Source organism: Odontesthes bonariensis, chromosome 5, assembly GCF_027942865.1.
Source record: "Odontesthes bonariensis isolate fOdoBon6 chromosome 5, fOdoBon6.hap1, whole genome shotgun sequence".
NCBI lineage: Eukaryota > Metazoa > Chordata > Actinopteri > Atheriniformes > Atherinopsidae > Odontesthes > Odontesthes bonariensis.
This window is the reverse complement of record NC_134510.1, coordinates 19344163-19361832: the sequence shown is the minus strand read 5'-3', so window position 1 is coordinate 19361832 and position 17670 is coordinate 19344163. Positions and strand designations below refer to the sequence as shown.

Sequence of the window (17670 nt, the reverse complement as noted above, 5' to 3'; positions counted from 1 at the left end):
GAGAGGGAAAGGATGCCAGCTCATTACCTTGGAGGCAAGAGAACAATGTCAAGAGTTACGGCCGTGTTAAGTACTGTCTACAACTCAGCTTCTCCATTAATTCTTTATGCTGAACTGCCCAATAAAACACCCATGAAATCAAGCTGTCACTAACAGCCCATAATTTAGCAGATCTCTTCATTCCAGCTGTTCCCAGTGTAAAACACTGCATGTTTTTGAGTCACTGCAGATAACGTGAAGGTGTTTGCAAACATATTAAGGTCATTTCAGTTCTGAAAATAGATTAAAATAATGTCACATTAGAAATGACATAAGACTGAATGGTATCTGCTCTCAATGAAAAATGAATAAAGCAGAAGTGAAGACAATAAGAATAACATCACATCACGGTTGTTAATTACATGATTTATGTGCACTTTTTGAATTAAAAACTATGCTTTATCATTCTGAGCGACAGTACAGTAGCTGCCCAAGGCATCAGAGTATTCTACATTTCAAAGCAGCCGTTACTCAGATAGCTTCTCTCCTCTTGCCATTTTCCATAAATGCTGGATTCTTGAGTGTTACATTGTCTCCTCCGTCGTTAAAAATCAACAATACATACAATTCTTCTACAGTGTAGTAGGAGTAAAATGCATAAATCATTGTTCACAGTGTATGTGCAACTGGCCTTCGCAAAAAAAAAAAAATGGTCAAAGAAGAATACATGTTACCAAAAGAGATGTAGCCACCATAGAAGTCACACTGCTTAATGCTCATCCGTGGTCTCTGATTAGTTTCTTTTAAAATTATATCATATATTTTCTTCAGTCATCAAAAGGCACAAGGAAAGACCTGGTGGCCAGCCATGCCAGAGACGGAGCAGTCTACACATTTGATCTGTGGCTGCAGGGCTAACACAGGACTAACAACTGTGATGGCTACTTTGCTATAATTAAAAAGAAGAAGATGCAATATTTGGGGTATCGTTTGATTGAGTCTCATTTTCTGTATTAATGCTGGGAAATAATACAACTACTTATGACGGTTATTGTCTTGATGAGGCATTGCATGACAGCAGTTTGTCAGGTAACCGGGCACACATTAATTAGAAAGATTTGAGTTAATAAATGGTCCACTCTGGAAAAATGAAGGAAGCAGTGAGCAGCATCATCGCGCCTGATCACACAGAATATCCTTAGATGAATATTTCAGAGTTTTGGGAAATATTCTGGGGCTGTTTTTTTTGCACAGATTTAAAGTGAGAAGATGGAGTCTGTTGTTTAGAGATAAGGGAAACAGCTTGCCTGGATCTGTCAAGTAGTTTCAAAATTCACCTAGCTGCACCTCTCAAGTTGACCAAATATCACATTATGTCTCATTTATTGAATATATTAGGTCATGGTTTTACAGGGCATGCAAGCTAGAGTAAAGTGACCAGATATTTGAAATGAAAACAGGAAACATTTTTTAGTTTGGAGGTCAATACATCAATAAAATATCCAATGCTCTTATCTATGAAATAAATAAGTACAACTGTATAGTGTATACATTATCATAATCTATATATGAAACGGAGTAAATTATTAATTATACAGATTTAATTATTACTATTGTTATCATAATTATATCATGATCAGAAACATGGCTATATAAGAGTCAAAGTTTCAATTATTCAAATTAAATTAAACCCTAAACTTTTTGCACATAGCCTACGAGGTTTCACCGAAATGTGATGAAAATATTTTCAAATTAGACTTTCATCCCAGACCAAATAACTGTGCCCAAGAGAAAACAGGATAATCATCTATCACTGTGACTCTGGTCAAGACTTATAAGGACTTGTTACTTCAAAGTGCAACAGCCAAGGCAGAAAATCTGTATTTCACATTGTGATTAAAGTTTTTAATTTATCTGTGGTTCACATGTGGGGTTAACCTATAAACTTTGTTCTCTTGCACCGATAGTAATATATATCTTTAACAGAAAAGATGGGTGACGCTGTCGAGCTCTAAGCCAACGTGGAGGTGCTACTTGCAATTCTCTCTAACGGCCAGCAGGGGGATAACTGCAGAGAAGCAAAAATAAGTCTGATTGTACAGAAAAATATTAGAAAATTACCCTACTTTTAACTATTTTCATAATCTCATTAAAGTTTGTTGTGCTTTGTTTTTTACAGTATAATTTAAAAGTGAAGCAGAAAAACATGCTTTAGACTACCCTGTGATTGACAAGTCGCTACCAACTTGGACATTAATATCTGTGGGTTCTCGGTCAATGCAGTGTAACTAGTTGCCGCTGCACAGTGGGGAGGGATTAAACCTTAAATGTTTTATTCCACTAATTACAATGCTGATTAGGTTTAATGAATATATTTTGGCCAAGAATAAAATGTTAGTTGTAATTGGTAGCTAGCTAAAAGCAATAAGTGAAGGGATAAGTACCCTTCTACACTGAAATTAAAGTGCTCAACAATGTTTCCTGTCTGTGCTTTACTATTATATAAATAGATTTGAAATATTTCTCTTGCATTCAATTGTAAGCTGAATTTCAATGCGGAATGTATTTAAGGCTGGGTTATGTTAACAATAGTTTGGTAATCTAATTTACAGAACACAAGACATGCTATCCGGATTATATTTTTGTAGTGTCCCTGTCTTGTAAAAGCCCCATACTTATTAAAAATAGGCAAACAGCACAGAAATGAGCAAGCTCTTTCCCCAGGCTGCCAGTCATTCAGCAGGGCTATGCTACGGGCATATGAAAACAGTTCCCTTGTTCAGTCTACTCCCCGAACATACTTGGGGCAAAGGTTTAAGAACAAAAATTCAATGTTTTGACTTTATAAAAATTAAATATATATCAGAAATGTTTCATTGAGTCACAATAGACTGCATAAATATTACTGGTAAATGTTATGGGAGGGTATACATGTCATATACTGAAACGTTCTCTAATGCTGATTGAGAAAGTGACAAAGAATATATGACTAAAATATAAAACTGTTGCTTTAGATTTGAATTATTTTAAGAATGCTGAATGACTTATTTAAACTACATGTACGGAGACTACAACTGTATGTATCCTTGGGTCCTTATCATAATATTCCATGTGCATGAAATTGTCAGATCATTTTCAGGTCAGGTAATATTGAAATAACCTAATCACACTATGGCCATCATATGCAAGCTGTTAAAAGAATACGGTGACATTTCGAATTTGAACGAGCTGTCACATTGTGGGAAAATGTGCCCCCTGGCTTGGATGATGAATGCTTGACACTGCTAACGAGACATCTCAGGGGACTCTAATAAAGACAAATGCGTAAAGTTTTTCCACAGTGTGTCAAGTGCTAGAGGAGGAAAAATGATGAGGGAAATTCAGAATGTCCTTTCGGAGCTAATGGCAAATAAATTATATAAATGGTAAGTGGAAGGCAGGTTGCCATTACATCTTCATTGAATTAAAAGTGAATTCATCTCAATCTTGCCACACAGGGCCAGTCCTTTCCATCCTGGATGTGACGGTAATGCCCAATCCTCTTCTGTCAGTCTGTGCCATTCTACTGCATCTAGTCCAGTCCATGCTTTCCACTGTGGTTCTCCAGTCAACATTCAAGACCTTGCAGGACTAATAGAGGTCATCTACCTGCCCAAAAATCTGTAGAGAGCATGACCAATCTCAGTTGCTTTCTTCAACATAGAGACCCCAAAAAGCTCAATTTCCAGACAGAGGCTACATTCATTTAGCCTGGGTTTCCAGCTGCAGGAGTTTGAGGTGGTGTACTGCCTGCTGGCTGCAGACAGATGAAGAAAAAAAAGGGGGGTTTGTTTTCAAACTGTGAAATGTCCCTTTAGTCTGACGATCAGGCCACAAGACCCAGGCGGGAGATCTTAGCAGAGAGGAAGGAGTGGAGGATGAAGACGATCGGCTTCGGACAGGAGTGGAGGTCCAGTTGCTGGAGGAAGAAGCGAAAACACCAAAAATTTAAAATTAGAAGCAAAAATACGTTGAGAAGAGAATATGATGTAAAGAACAGAAAAAAACTGAAGAGATGTTTGGAAGCGGAAGACACTGTGAAGCACACAGCCCTGGACCTTTGATACATTCAAAGCTCAAGTGCCAGCAGCAGTAACGCAGCCCCACAGCATGATAGTATCACCACCATGTTAAGAGTGTAGCTTGGGTCCTCCCTTATTTGTGGCATTTATTTCATCCCCTATGAAGAAACTGACGCACTGCATTCCCAGTGAGCTCCACTGAGTTTTCCTTTGTTTGCAAACAGGTTTTTGGGCATTTTTGTGCTTTTCTTGGCCACCCACGGAGCTTTACTTTTTTAAGAGTACAGCATATGGTGCAGGTTGGAAACAACACTTCAGTTTGCTCCAGCTCAGCATTAAGCTCTTCAGATGTCTCGTCTTGTCCCGTACACATCTTAATAGTTTCGTGGTTGTGAAACTTTTTAATAATGTTACAATCTATTTAAAGAAGGATTTCAAGATCTTTACAGATTGCCTTGTAATCTTCGGAATGCGATGTGAACAGGCAGAATTAAGCTAATTGTTTTTTATTGCTTTGTTTGAGGTGTGTCTGAGAGATGTTTTTTCTGTTTTCATTTAACTATATAAAAGGATTTTATGTTGCTGTTCTATAACTGAACGTTTTTTCAAAATACTGTGATTATAACAACTGATTTACTTGCATTTTTTCCAAAGATTTTTTATACTCTGTACTGTACAATCCAGGTATAGCCCATCTAACTAGGATTGTATAAAACTATAAAAAAAAATATACTCACAGCTAACTCCTCTGTAAATAGTTTTAGCATGTGGATAGGATTAGGTGGAGTTAGGTGGAGCTAAGCGCTGTATACACACAAACACCACACTATGAACTCAGCTCTGTTCATTGACTGAGTCATTTCATCAGCACGATGACTCATATCCTGCTCCAAAAGCCTAAAGCCCATAGGGATATTCAACAGAGAAAATTCTGTTTTATTTGGTCAAAGTTAAGACAAAAACAGACAGGCTTCAAAGGCTACCTCATATCCAGCAAACACTGTACCTGTGAAGCAGAAGTCAGAAATCTCATCCAAACTGTAATACATTTCCTGTATGGATACCTCCGCATGGGCTGTGACTAAATTAGACAACAATAGTTCCTGACAAGGTGACAGCATAGTCAACACTTTGAAAAAAATTAATAAAAAAAAAGACCAGCTGACTTGAAATGTTGAGCTAATGAGCCACCAGTCGCATTCACAAGTACCATGGGATTGTTTATAAAGCCCCATAGCTATGCTAGGATTCAGATATACTACAGAAACCAAAATGTGTTCTGTTCAAGGAGCCAAGAGAGGGTTTTAAATCAAAGCTCAGAAGTCTTCTCTTATTTCAGTATGGGCAGCGCAATCAAACATGACTGTTTCTGTCTGGAGTTTTCCACAAAGGTGTAGGAGGACTGCCATAACAGTTTGAGGCAGTCATATTAAACACCTTGGTTTCCAATGCTTAAATCCAATAAGCTTAGAGTCCATATGTTAGTTTTCAGAATCACTTTATTTTCCAGCCTACAGTAGCAATGCTATATTTTATGAATTATAAAACAGTAATGTTGGTTCATCTGGGTAAAACTGTTTAAATAAAGGAAAGGGAAGGTAATAAATTATCTACTGGAGTCAGTTCATTTTAACTTCAGGGGGGTAAAAAACTAAATAAACAATAAATAAACAATGAAAAAAAAAAATCATAAAACAAGAAGCTAAAAACTAAGTCCTGATTATTTTGGATCTGCTCCCTTGAACACGAGCAAAGAGAGATTTTACAGTGATATTAACTTAGCTGTTGAATTGTGTAAACAGACCAGCTGACTTGAAATGTTGAGCTAATGAGCCACCAGCCGCATTCACAAGTACCATGGGATTGTTTATAAAGCCCCATAGCTATGCTAGTATTCAGATATACTACAGAAACCAAAATGTGTTCTGTTCAAGGAGCCAAGAGAGGGTTTTAAATCAAAGCTCAGAAGTCTTCTCTTATTTCAGTATGGGCAGCACAATCAAACATGACTGTTTCTGTCTGGAGTTTTCCACAAAGGTGTAGGAGGACTGCCATAACAGTTTGAGGCAGTCATATTAAACACCTTGGTTTCCAATGCTTAAATCCAATAAGCTTAGAGTCCATATGTTAGTTTTCAGAATCACTTTATTTTCCAGCCTACAGTAGCAATGCTATATTTTATGAATTATAAAACAGTAATGTTGGTTCATCTGGGTAAAACTGTTTAAATAAAGGAAAGGGAAGGTAATAAATTATCTACTGAAGTCAGTTCATTTTAACTTCAGGGGGGTAAAAAACTAAATAAACAATAAATAAACAATGAAAAAAAAAAATCATAAAACAAGAAGCTAAAAACTAAGTCCTGATTATTTTGGATCTGCTCCCTTGAACACGAGCAAAGAGAGATTTTACAGTGATATTAACTTAGCTGTTGAATTGTGTAAACAGATTAAGAGAGTTACAGTGAGTGACGGGCTATATTTCAAAGATACCTCCACGTTTAAAGGGTCACACCTTGCACGACCGAAGATTTTATTTCACTTCAGGGGTTATTTGTAATTTACTTCGGGTTGTACCACTTTACTTCTTTGTGTTTCATACACTTGTATTGCTGTTTGTGTCTATATTTCCCAGAAGGACTTCTGAGGTCTCTGGAGAGACGGTCCAAGCTGTACATGACGTCAAAAGTAAGCCTGATAATGCTTTGTTTTGTCCTCCCATCAGAATGAACTAAAGGGCATAATCCCCAATCAACAAACCGAGAAAGTTCTAAAGCCAAAATAATAAGATTTTAGAAAGTTACTGATTTATTCTGTAGTGTTGTTTAATGGTTACTTAGTTTTTTTTTTTTTCCAAAGAAAGCTTATTGTTGACATGTAAAATATTAACCAGTTTTAGGTCACTGGTCATTGCAGCCAATCTAAAAAAGGACACACACTGTCTGACTGACTGAGAAAATGTGGCCCTGACCACATTTTTATTGATGTTTATTGATAAATCCATGTGCTGTCAGTGCTGTTGGAGTAGCAGACGGATTTATGATCGCAGCTTGGTGTCGCATTTTCATGTTTGGGCTTAAATAGTTAATAAACTAAACAATGAAAACTCAATTCTATATGTCACTGCAGCCCATAAATCCTTTAGAGTACTGTTCTTCTTCATGGACAAAGTGTTACGTAGCAATGTGATCCATTGATTGCTGATCATTGATCATTCTGTCATACTTCTATAATCATTCTGAAGAATCTGCACTGAACATCCCGTGATTGGCTGCTCAAGTTAAATAATTTGGAATAAAGTTAATAGTTTCAAAACAAAAGGATGTTTAAAAAAATGAACATTAAAATGAGAGTTTCGCGTATCAGCAGTTTCCATGCTGTTCTCACTTGTTCTTTTGAAATACAACAAATCTTTGTGCTGTAAACTCAGCAATTTTTGTCTTTCAAATACTGTGATCAGCCAAAGTTTGATTTAAAAGAAATTATTGCTGAACAGCACATTCACTTACAATAATTCTGAAATGGACTGTTTTCTCGTCCCCTTTGCTTTTAGTGGATCATTAGGAGGACCACTGAGCTCTTGTCAGATCATCCCTTGTAACGGTTTTATTATTTATTACAAAACATAATTCTTGAACACTTACAATCTCCCCCTCCTTCCCTCCAAAGTCCAAGAGGAGCATGCGTACTCCATCGTCTGAGGACATCTTTAGATTTTCAAAGGGATAGGAGAGGAGCACTTGGGGCTTGATGGAAGTGTTTACTACTCTCTCCTCCCCATCTTCCCCATCTCCTATTTTCGGGTCAGCCAGCACAGAGAAACCCTGCTCGTAGTGGATCACCAGCCGGCACTCCTGACTCCTGTATAGGCAACCTGGAAGATACAAGCATTTGTTTTTGATTAAGCTGCATGTGAACAAATCTTGTATTAGTGAACATTAATCTCATTCAGCATGTAAAGATAACAGACACTGGACTATACTGGTTTAACTAACCTAGTACATAATTACACAGAGCTGTAGTTATAATCCATCAGAAGTTCGGTTTGATATGTTAAAAATTTGAAAAAGATTATTTATGACACAGATGATTACACAACTAGGAAAGCTCTGCAGTCACAGTTGCTCAAACGTATGATCAGTATGTGTAACAGATCAAGCAGATCGATCAGCTTCAGTGGACTCTGAATAAAGTCCAAACCAAGACCAGACAAAGACACATTAAATAAATAAGTGAAATGCTGGACAGGCACACTTCTTCCCAAGAATTGACATGTACGGGACTCACTGTCCAATGTCTGTTGTATGTACTTATATAACACATTACAATTTACAGTGACACACTCTGATCTTCAACTGGAGATCTCTCTGAAGGCAGAGAGTTGTTTCTCTGATTTAGAACAATTCTCATCACTTTTTATCTAGCTCTTCCTCCTCTTTTCCCAGCAGGAGTCTGCCTGAAAGCTGAGCGTGGCCTACCATCTTCTATCAAAATCTCCCAATTTAGGCTCAACCACTATCAGCTCTGTCTGATCCCCACACAGTGTGATCTTGCTACATGTGGCCTTCTTTGTGTTCTTACTTTGAGTGAAATACTCTCCTCACTCTCCCAGGCAGACATGAAGGGCTGCACGTTGAAAACTTTATTTGCAGCATGAGCTCCTCTCTCAATGACATCTCATTTACAGAGCAGTGACTTTGACAAAGAGACAAAAAGCGAGAAGAGTTGTTCTCTCCCCATTGTTTGTTAAAAGCCTAATTAAGATATTGTCTGTGTGTGAATATCATGTACAGAGAGGAGAGTGTGAGCAGTCTGAAATGTTTCCACGCTGATCGCAAAATATATTGTATTTTCAACTTTGCTGCCATATGAAAGAGAAATTGAAATGTTTATCAAAATAGGTGTCTACAGAATATTGGTGCCTGTGTTCATGTAAACATGTGTATCATGTGTGTGTACTAGCGCAGTGTACATTACATGCTTCAGTCTGTTCTTTCTAACAAAAAGGGGAATCTTCTGTCCTCTTCATCACAACAACAGCTAAACCTTGCCAACTGACTTACACACCCAAATCGGCTTTTTATCTAAAGGTGACTTAAATCAATGTCGGAGACTGCGTAAACGACAACCACACAAACACACACATCTCGCTAAGATCTGTAAATTTAATTTACGCTGCGTGGGGTAGTGGATGATTTGCATGTCGCACCAAAGTAAGATATCAGAGAAAGACACGTTAAACAGATCTCCTGCGTGTTTAAAAATAACATTGATATAAAATGTTTCTCTCGCCCACTTTATGTCTCAGCAGGGAGACAAAATAATAAGTGTATTCACTCTGAAATGACATTTTCACAATTACAGTCGCTGCTATTAAGCTGATTGCCAGTTAGCAGCAGTTGTCAGCCGTAAAACAGTATACTAATGAGTACCTGAATGTAGGACTCCAGAAGCCACCGAGGACAACCATCACAGAGTCAGAGCCTGAACTGTAGCTGCAGTGCTACTAAGGGGCAGCCTCCTGGCAAGGCCAGCTTCTATTAGTTTGTTTTTGCTGAATGCTACATGAAACTTTACTACAAAAATTTGGTTATGAATTATTGCTCGTGATGCAGGCAACTGTTTGCCTCATGACAAAAATTCAAATTTTACATCCTTGAAATCTTACTCAGAGATTGTTTTCGTATTTTTAACTATCAAACAAATATGTATCTATTCATTTTATGCAAATCCCAACACAGCACTTATAAAACAACTATGTGTCAATGTGACTAGTTGCATCATGCGACATTTATGGAGGTGTACAGCATTATAAAAGCTCCCTCTGTCATGTTTCCACCAACTTGCTGTGTGTTATATGCTTATGCTATTGCTGATTTAGCTAATATTATGTTAATGCATCTATTTTTAAAAAAAGGGGATTAGTTCAACAAGCAAAATCTTGCTGATCCGTGGGGTCTGAGAGTGGCCAAAAACAGCCAAATCTTACTGTACAGCTGGATTCAGAAAAGATTATTATACCTGAAACTTGGTTGGTCGATTGGGAAAGCAGGGTTTCCCACCAGGATACACTCACACATAAAAGAGCTTTTCAGGCTGCAACAAAGGCCCTTCTTTCGGCCGGATGATGAGCGGAAAAGAAAGTGATAACAGAGCAAATAAATGGTTCAGGGAAGGACGGGGATAGTGAGAGAGGACGAGACTCTACTCTGTTGGCACAACAGCAAGTGTAAATACCAGAAGGTTATTATAGGGCAAAAGTTTTCCCACTGCCATTTGTCTTAAACTTGTAAGTCATTAGGAAAGGGAAAAAAGTACTCCATATTTCGAAGCAGCCCCCAACTTCAAGTGTCACAGCAGGCTAATAGATCAATTTTCCACAACCGCTGTGGTAATTTGCTTTTGAAAGTACTCAAAGTCATTAAGCTGTTTATCTATTGCCTAAGACGACCCGATTGACCTCAAATGCAATTAAACAAGTTTCACAGCTGTCAATTAGACAACATTAATGAGAAGTTCAAGAACAAGATGTTTAATGTATGACTTTAAACAGCCACATCTGAAAGTGAAAAATAAACTAATGGTTTGAATCTGTGCTTCAAAGTTTATTTCTGACCTTCTGAAACAGTCCAGAAAACAGTCTCGCAACAAGATTGGTTAGGTTGTGGGGTTCTTAGTGTGTTGGTTAGTTAACCATCGTGACACACAAAAAAACAACGAGGTTGAGTTTTTTTTACACTTTGCTTTTCTGCAGATCAAACAATCAGACATATCATGTTTCTTTTTGTGCTTCAGCTTGAGGAGGCTGATGGTTCAATGGTTTATACCTTTGGATGCAGCCAGACAGGCCATTTCTTTCTGTTTCCACTTTTAATGCTGAACTAAACAAACCATAGCTCATATTTAGCAAAGGTGGAATCAGTGCACTCAAGAATACTGTCAACTTTCAAAAAAGTCTGTTTCTTTTAAGAGGACAAAGCTGTGTGACTTCAGTTTGATTTTTATGAAGATCAGCAGTACACATGAGCAGTTTTTAAACCAGTCAGCCAGGCATGCAAGAGCCTTATGCTACTAATTGATGCACATATCGGTATGACCTCGGAAAAAAAGTCACCTAAGACATAATAGCAGAAATGACAGCAGGCCAAGTGCCGGTAAAATTTGATTTTCAGAGCTGAACAAATTACTTTCCCCTTATAAAATCCCCAAAGAATGGCCTGTGCCTGGTGAGTGTCCTAAAGTTAATCTATCTTCAGAGCAAATCTTCATCATAAGCTCTGACAGTGAATAAAACATCACAATTTAGGATGTTACACTGATCAGAAGCTGACAAGGTCAGTGTAATGACTCTTCAAGTGGCAACTGCTGAAATATGAGTGAATGCACTTTGTATGCCGTGTCACACTCTTTCTCAGGGAAGTGTAAATTACTTTCCTACTTCCATACAGTGAGAAAATGGAGCTTACATCAGTGTTCGAGAAAGGTTATGGGACTCATGTTAGACGGAAATAAAAACTGTGGGCCACAAACATTAGAATATATACATTATTTAAGAGTTGCTTTAGCCTCTAGACTGACCTGTATTCTAAATCAAAATCTCAGTATAAAACTGAAGCTGCTATAAGAAACATTTATAGCAATGTTGCAGTACGGCACTGAATGCCAGTGATGCTCTGGTCAGTCTCAACTTTAGTCCAGTCTAACAATACAAAAAAACTATTAAATGGACAGGCATAAAATTGTATATATTCACAGTTCCAAAAGAATGACTCTTATTCATTTTTGGAACACCTTGTATCACCAGGAGGTCTAAACACGAACAGTGAGTGAAATGTTTTAACAGCTGCTGAATGAATTGCTAATTTGATGCTCTACAGCAGAAGAAAACACAATCGCGTGTGTGATCATACTTCGATTGAGCAGGTTGTTCAACTTCATCTGTTGATACCATTGCAACAGTTTTAAGTTACAGCCTGTTGAGCAACAGTCAGACAGCATTTCATCAGGGGATTAAAACAGATGTTCCTAAAACATTAAGATTTCAGTGTTAACTTGCATGCAATTCCAAATTTGTCTTTCGCAACTAATCGCAGAGTTTTTCAATTTAAATCCGTCTGTGTCGATGTGAATGAAGCCTTCTCATACTAATTACTGCTTGAAATCTATACCTGGATCCCTGGGTGCAGAGACACTCGAGAAAGGTCCATGGTGATAAATGATGCAGTAATTACACTGATGCATGCGGTCTAACAGATATAAGAAACAAATCTGAGGTGAAACTTGATTTGGCACACGGAGAGGGGAGGGGGACCCGGGGGAGAAAAGCAGTTCCCAGGACATTTTATGCTTTGAGAGACAGGGAGGCCAAGAGGGAGGGGCGGTGGTGGCTAGTGAAAGAGGGTAGGGGTTATTATGCTGGAATTCCCAAATGACCAATACTCAATGCCAAACACTGCGCACACACATATACTAGAACAGCATTCCTTTCTATAAATAGCAAGTGTTTTGTTAACATCGTCCATATGGCTGTCAAATTATATACAAGCCCTTTTCTGTCTCAGTGGTTTTGGTAGTCTGTGCTTGCATGTGTACTGTACAAACTGCTTTATACAAGGGATTTAGACCTGCTTGGCCTAAGGCAGAGCTTATCACTGCAGCATCCTCCGGCACTGTGACGTGCAGCATGTGTTCTTTCCACACCTACAAGCTTTCCCTGTCTCTGTGTGGTCTGAATATGTAGGATTCTATGCATGTATCACATACCATTACTAAAGAAGGATCAAATTTTAATGTTTAATCAAATCAAATCAAATCAAATGTATTTGTATAGCACATTTCATGTACAAAACAATTCAAAGTGCTTTACATAAAATAAAAGCATTTCAGCAGGGAATGGAAGAAGCATTAAAAATACATAAAAGAACATAAAGAGAAACAAATAAAATAATTTAAATGAATTTAAAAACAAGCAACAGTCCAGATAAATGAAAAGATATCGTGCAGATTTCATGCATAGACACATGAGAAAAGAAATGTTTTTAACCTGGATTTAAAAATGTTTAATGCAACTGGACTCACTCGTCGTGACTTCTTTGATCATCTCAGCCGATGAGTGACATCCGTTGACTATGTGTCTACTCCACAGGGACAGATCCTTGGTGGTCTCAGCCCTGAAAAGGTGGGTCTCGATTCCGAGTCGTGTGCCAGTCCGAGTGGCAAAGAAAAGCTCTGTGCCAGAGCTAGGTGACCCCCGGTCAGGGCCAGAGTGGACCAGTCTACAGAAATGTAAATAGATGTAGATAAAGAACAAGATATTTCTTATCATTACACAGAATTTAACTAGTAAATCTGTTTTTAAATATGTTGAATTAAGAATCATTAAGAGGAAAATGATAACAACACAATTCCAGTCTCCATACGCAGTAAAAATACTGCAATTCTTTGTGAAGTCTTTAAATCGGGGGCCTACCGTGTTGCTAAGAGGGGAAAGGTGTGTGCAGGGCTATGCCAGGCCTCCTTGCCTCGTGGCAAACTGTTGAACAGCAGCAGGTCCTTCTCCGTCACCACCACCAGCACCGGCTTCCAACACTGCTTCTCACTCTCTGTCTACAGCCCAAGCAGAAAAACAATGAGAATAGAACAGCTGCTCCCATCAGCCCATTTGCTGGGTAATGGGGGGTAATTTTGCAATTCAAATGAAAATAAAGATACAATTTAAAAAAGAAAAGAAAAGAATGGTGGCCGCTATTTCAGTTCAGGTCAGTTACTTTCTAAATGGACTTTTTCTGATTCGGGAAAAGCAAAAATTGCTTGAGTTGCACCATTCTTTTTCTGGCGTCATTCTGGTGTAGAATTGTTTTTTCCACTCAGTTTGATTCTATCTCATTAAAATGGCTGTACTAATCAGGAGGATTATCAGCTCAATAAAGGAAATCCTACAGCTGTGCGGTGGTGGTATTTTGACAGCAAAATAATTCAACTCTCTTCGGATTCCCCATGCAGACGGGGTTGGATCATTTTGCTGTCAATTGTATTTGTATTGTATATGTATATTTCAGACAGTGTAATATTCAATACATTTGAATTCCTTGTCTTTTCTTTTTGATAATAGTGCCAAATAATAACAAATGTAATTTTATAACAACAAAATTTAATGTGAATGAAACAAACAATGAAACAAGCCTCAAAATCGACTGCATGGAATTTAAACCTGGATTGAAAGCATCACTGACCAGCACAGAAACATTACTCATAGGTGGATAGATGATTAACTTAAAGTGAACAAGCGACTGCTAAAATTTGAAAAGGATTTCAGCAAAACAGCTAAGTAATTACTCCCACCAGGTGACTCAATTTTAGTTTAATTTCTTCAATGCTGCATAATGTGAAGTGCCTCTTTATTTTTACAGAAATCAGAGAAAAACCTGGTGTATATGTGTGCTTCATGTGTAAAAGAGCCTGTGTCGGGTCCACTGCAGAAATTGCACAGATTTACTATTGTGCATCCAGCAGGGAATGAGCTAAAAATAAATGTAGCTGGTTTACAGATGCAGGTACACTTTTTATGCATTTGCTTTGCCGTTCCCCCCTCACCAACTCATCTCTACAAACCTCTCTCTCTCTCTCTCTCTCTCTCTCTCTCTCTCCCTCTCACTCACACACACACACACACACACACACACACACACACACACACACACACACGCACACGCACACGCACACGCACACTTAATGTGTATTCTTTGTGACAATGCTCCAAAACTATTCTCATTATGAGAGCTTATCTGCAGCCGAGCCATGGAATCCTAAGCTCCTCTTTGAAGTTCTGCTTCAACCAATCATACTGGGGGATTCAGAGGGTCAAGGGTCATCTTTTTAACATAATAAGAATATGTTGCTAAGTAACAGTATTATACCGCATTCACAGGATCAAATATTGTCAAATTCATGAGGACTAAATAAGACAGATATGGATGTGTATGTGTGTGGGGGGGTTTGCACAGGTGTTTCACCGTATTTGAAAGAGAAGGTGAAGCTTTCGCTCAGTGTGTGTTATGTGAATTTCACAGATATGAGCATGTGTGTATACACCAAGCGAAGATAACACCAAATATGCATGACACCACAGGTACAAACACATGCACACACTAAGTTACACACAAACAAGGATTTGTTTGTTTATTTTTCAAATATTCAAACGTATTCTGACCCCATCTCCTAGACCTCCTCTCTGTCACACAAACACAGACTTAGCCTAGCGCATATCTGGCATACAAATAGCCAGGAAAACAGAAAATCTTACGGCTTTCATGACAAGTAAAAGGAGAAGAAAGTACATATTAATGAACCAATTCATTTCATAATTGAATTTCCAACTTCTCTATGGCAGGTGGCTTTGACGCTGCCTTTATTTGCTGCTGTTTCGAAATGTTTGGGCAGCATGCCTAGCTCAGCCTAACCTTTACTGACAAACAACACGTGTTGTACTACTAGAGGACATGCAAACAAGAGCCCATTAAGCTAAAAAAATTTAAAAAAGTCATAAAATAACAAAAGTTTTAACAAAAAAACAACTAACAGACACAAATCAAATATTGCAAATTAAACTAAACCTATGACCAAAAGTTGGTCTTGGGGACTCAGTATTTGCTCCCAAAAGAAAGACAGCAGTGTAAACTGAATAAATAAAACTGTTTTTTTTCCTCCATTGTAGGAAGTACACACACAAACACACACAATGACACACTCGTACCTTCCCTGCCAGCCATCCCAGGTGTCGTATCTCTTTGCTGCCAGCAATCCCTGTCTTGCATGTATTCTGGATGACCTCTGCCAGCGCCCGCTGTGGTGGGGTGACAGTTTTAAGGCTAGATGATCATTCAGTGTGCATAACATTGAAAGCAGTTCTGAGGAGCAGAATTATGGCCACTGACACATCTAACAGTACCCTGATGATGAGAGCTTCTTGTATAATAAGTCACATTAAAGACAGACCTGTGCCAGTGTCGATGTGACAGAGTGCATGGCAGAGAACCAGGACAGGGCAGATGGTTGGTCTGGGCACCGAAGCACTACGGAGTGTCTGGCATCAGGAGAGTGTAACTCCAGTTGTCTGGAGGACAAGATAAAAATATTTTTAGAATTCATGGATAGAAAAAAAACCATTTTTTTCCCCAATACCCAAACTGTTTTGCCAGCCTTGTCAGGCAACCCCAATTTGGACTTCACTAATAGTTTTAGAAACTAAATGTTACCCAATTATGTTTCAGATTCAACAGATGCTCCAATTGTCCCTTCCACTTCATAATTGGCACTCGGTCACAATAATGAAACAAAGTGCCTTGAAATTTGAGTGAATTCAAGTCAACTGAAAACAGGGGGGGAAAAAAAAACATTTCTCATGCATTCCGTGTGGGCCAGATGATACAATGCTGTCTCCCAGGAAATTTCCATAACTAATCTGCTTATTTCATACGGGAGTGTTTCTGGCCTTGAGAGAAAAAGCATATTCTCAGTCTCTGTGAATAGTGCTTTGATTGTGTGCTCAGTGAATATGAATTTTAAAAAGGTGCATGTTGCTGCCTAAAATGCATAAAGCAGTGAACTGTTACTTTGGAGTGCCGCATAAAGTATTCAGTTGTGTAAGAAAAGGAGATTTGCTAATGGAAAGGTAACCGGGTGCACCTGCTTGAGAAAGCAAAAAAGCGTGCTAAAAGTGTTAATTATTTTTGGCACAAAAAATATTAATTATTCCTGAGTCAGAGATTTAGAGGACAAGACATGATAGGTGTGTGCCTCATGCTGAGATTTGTCAACGTTTGAAGAATATGAACTCTAACGTGTCTGTCTCAGAATGTTCACAACTAAAAAAGGCAAAAAATGTTTGAAATTAAGCTCAAATTGAACTGTAAGCTGCTTAAGCGACGTCTATGTAAATTCTTAAATTTACATTTGTACAATCAGCGCCTGTGGTAATAGAAATCCATTAAAGGACAAACGCTGTGCCATTTTTTCTGCGAGCTGACAATTTCCTGAGGTCTAATGAAATATCTGTGACATGATTTTGTCACAGAGAGACACTGCAGCAGCTCTTTTCTTCATCCATTAATTTACACCTCTATTCCATCGGATCATTTAAGTGGAGCAATCCACACGACTCCACTCTGCCCCACTCCACCCCAGGGTCTGCCTCTTTTGAGATCTGTAGTACTTAATGAACCCTTGGAGCACCTTATTATGGTATGAAAGTGTACATGAGCCCAGACCATACCCCAGACTCACAGATGTTTAAAAATACTTGATTGTCAATCTTATTTTCATACGTTTATAATTCCCTTGTCTGCAGTGGGACAATGGTAAACTGGTAGGCTACTGATCCCAATTTAAGGTATAATCTTGTCAAGAGTCATATTTTGATCTTCCACGGAGCATAATAGCCTCTGGTCGGTTAAAAGACCAATGAGAACTCACCATAATTCCTCCGCCACGTATTGTCATCACAAAAAAGAGTATTGGTCCATTTAACAGAAAATGGAAAATCAGAATGTCCTACTTCCAACAAATTAAAAAAAAAAAAAACAGTTGGAGGTCAGATTTTCTGGTTACATCATTAGCATATTCCTTTCCTCATA

The 17670-nt window shown here is 38.3% G+C and overlaps 1 protein-coding gene across 1 annotated transcript in view; it reads right to left on the bottom strand.

Annotated features, from left to right (window-relative positions):
* Window positions 1-384: 384 nt before the first annotated feature.
* sntb1 (syntrophin, basic 1) overlaps window positions 385-17670 on the bottom strand; it is a 37369-nt gene continuing 20083 nt past the window's right edge. Inside the window, exons 3-8 of the mRNA XM_075465125.1 lie at window positions 16034-16151; window positions 15792-15881; window positions 13509-13645; window positions 13118-13314; window positions 7684-7913; window positions 385-3937 (exon numbers count right to left, since the gene is read on the bottom strand). Coding sequence (XP_075321240.1) covers window positions 3845-3937; window positions 7684-7913; window positions 13118-13314; window positions 13509-13645; window positions 15792-15881; window positions 16034-16151 — 865 coding nt within the window. The 3' untranslated portion in view covers window positions 385-3844. The remainder of the gene's footprint in view (window positions 3938-7683; window positions 7914-13117; window positions 13315-13508; window positions 13646-15791; window positions 15882-16033; window positions 16152-17670) is intronic.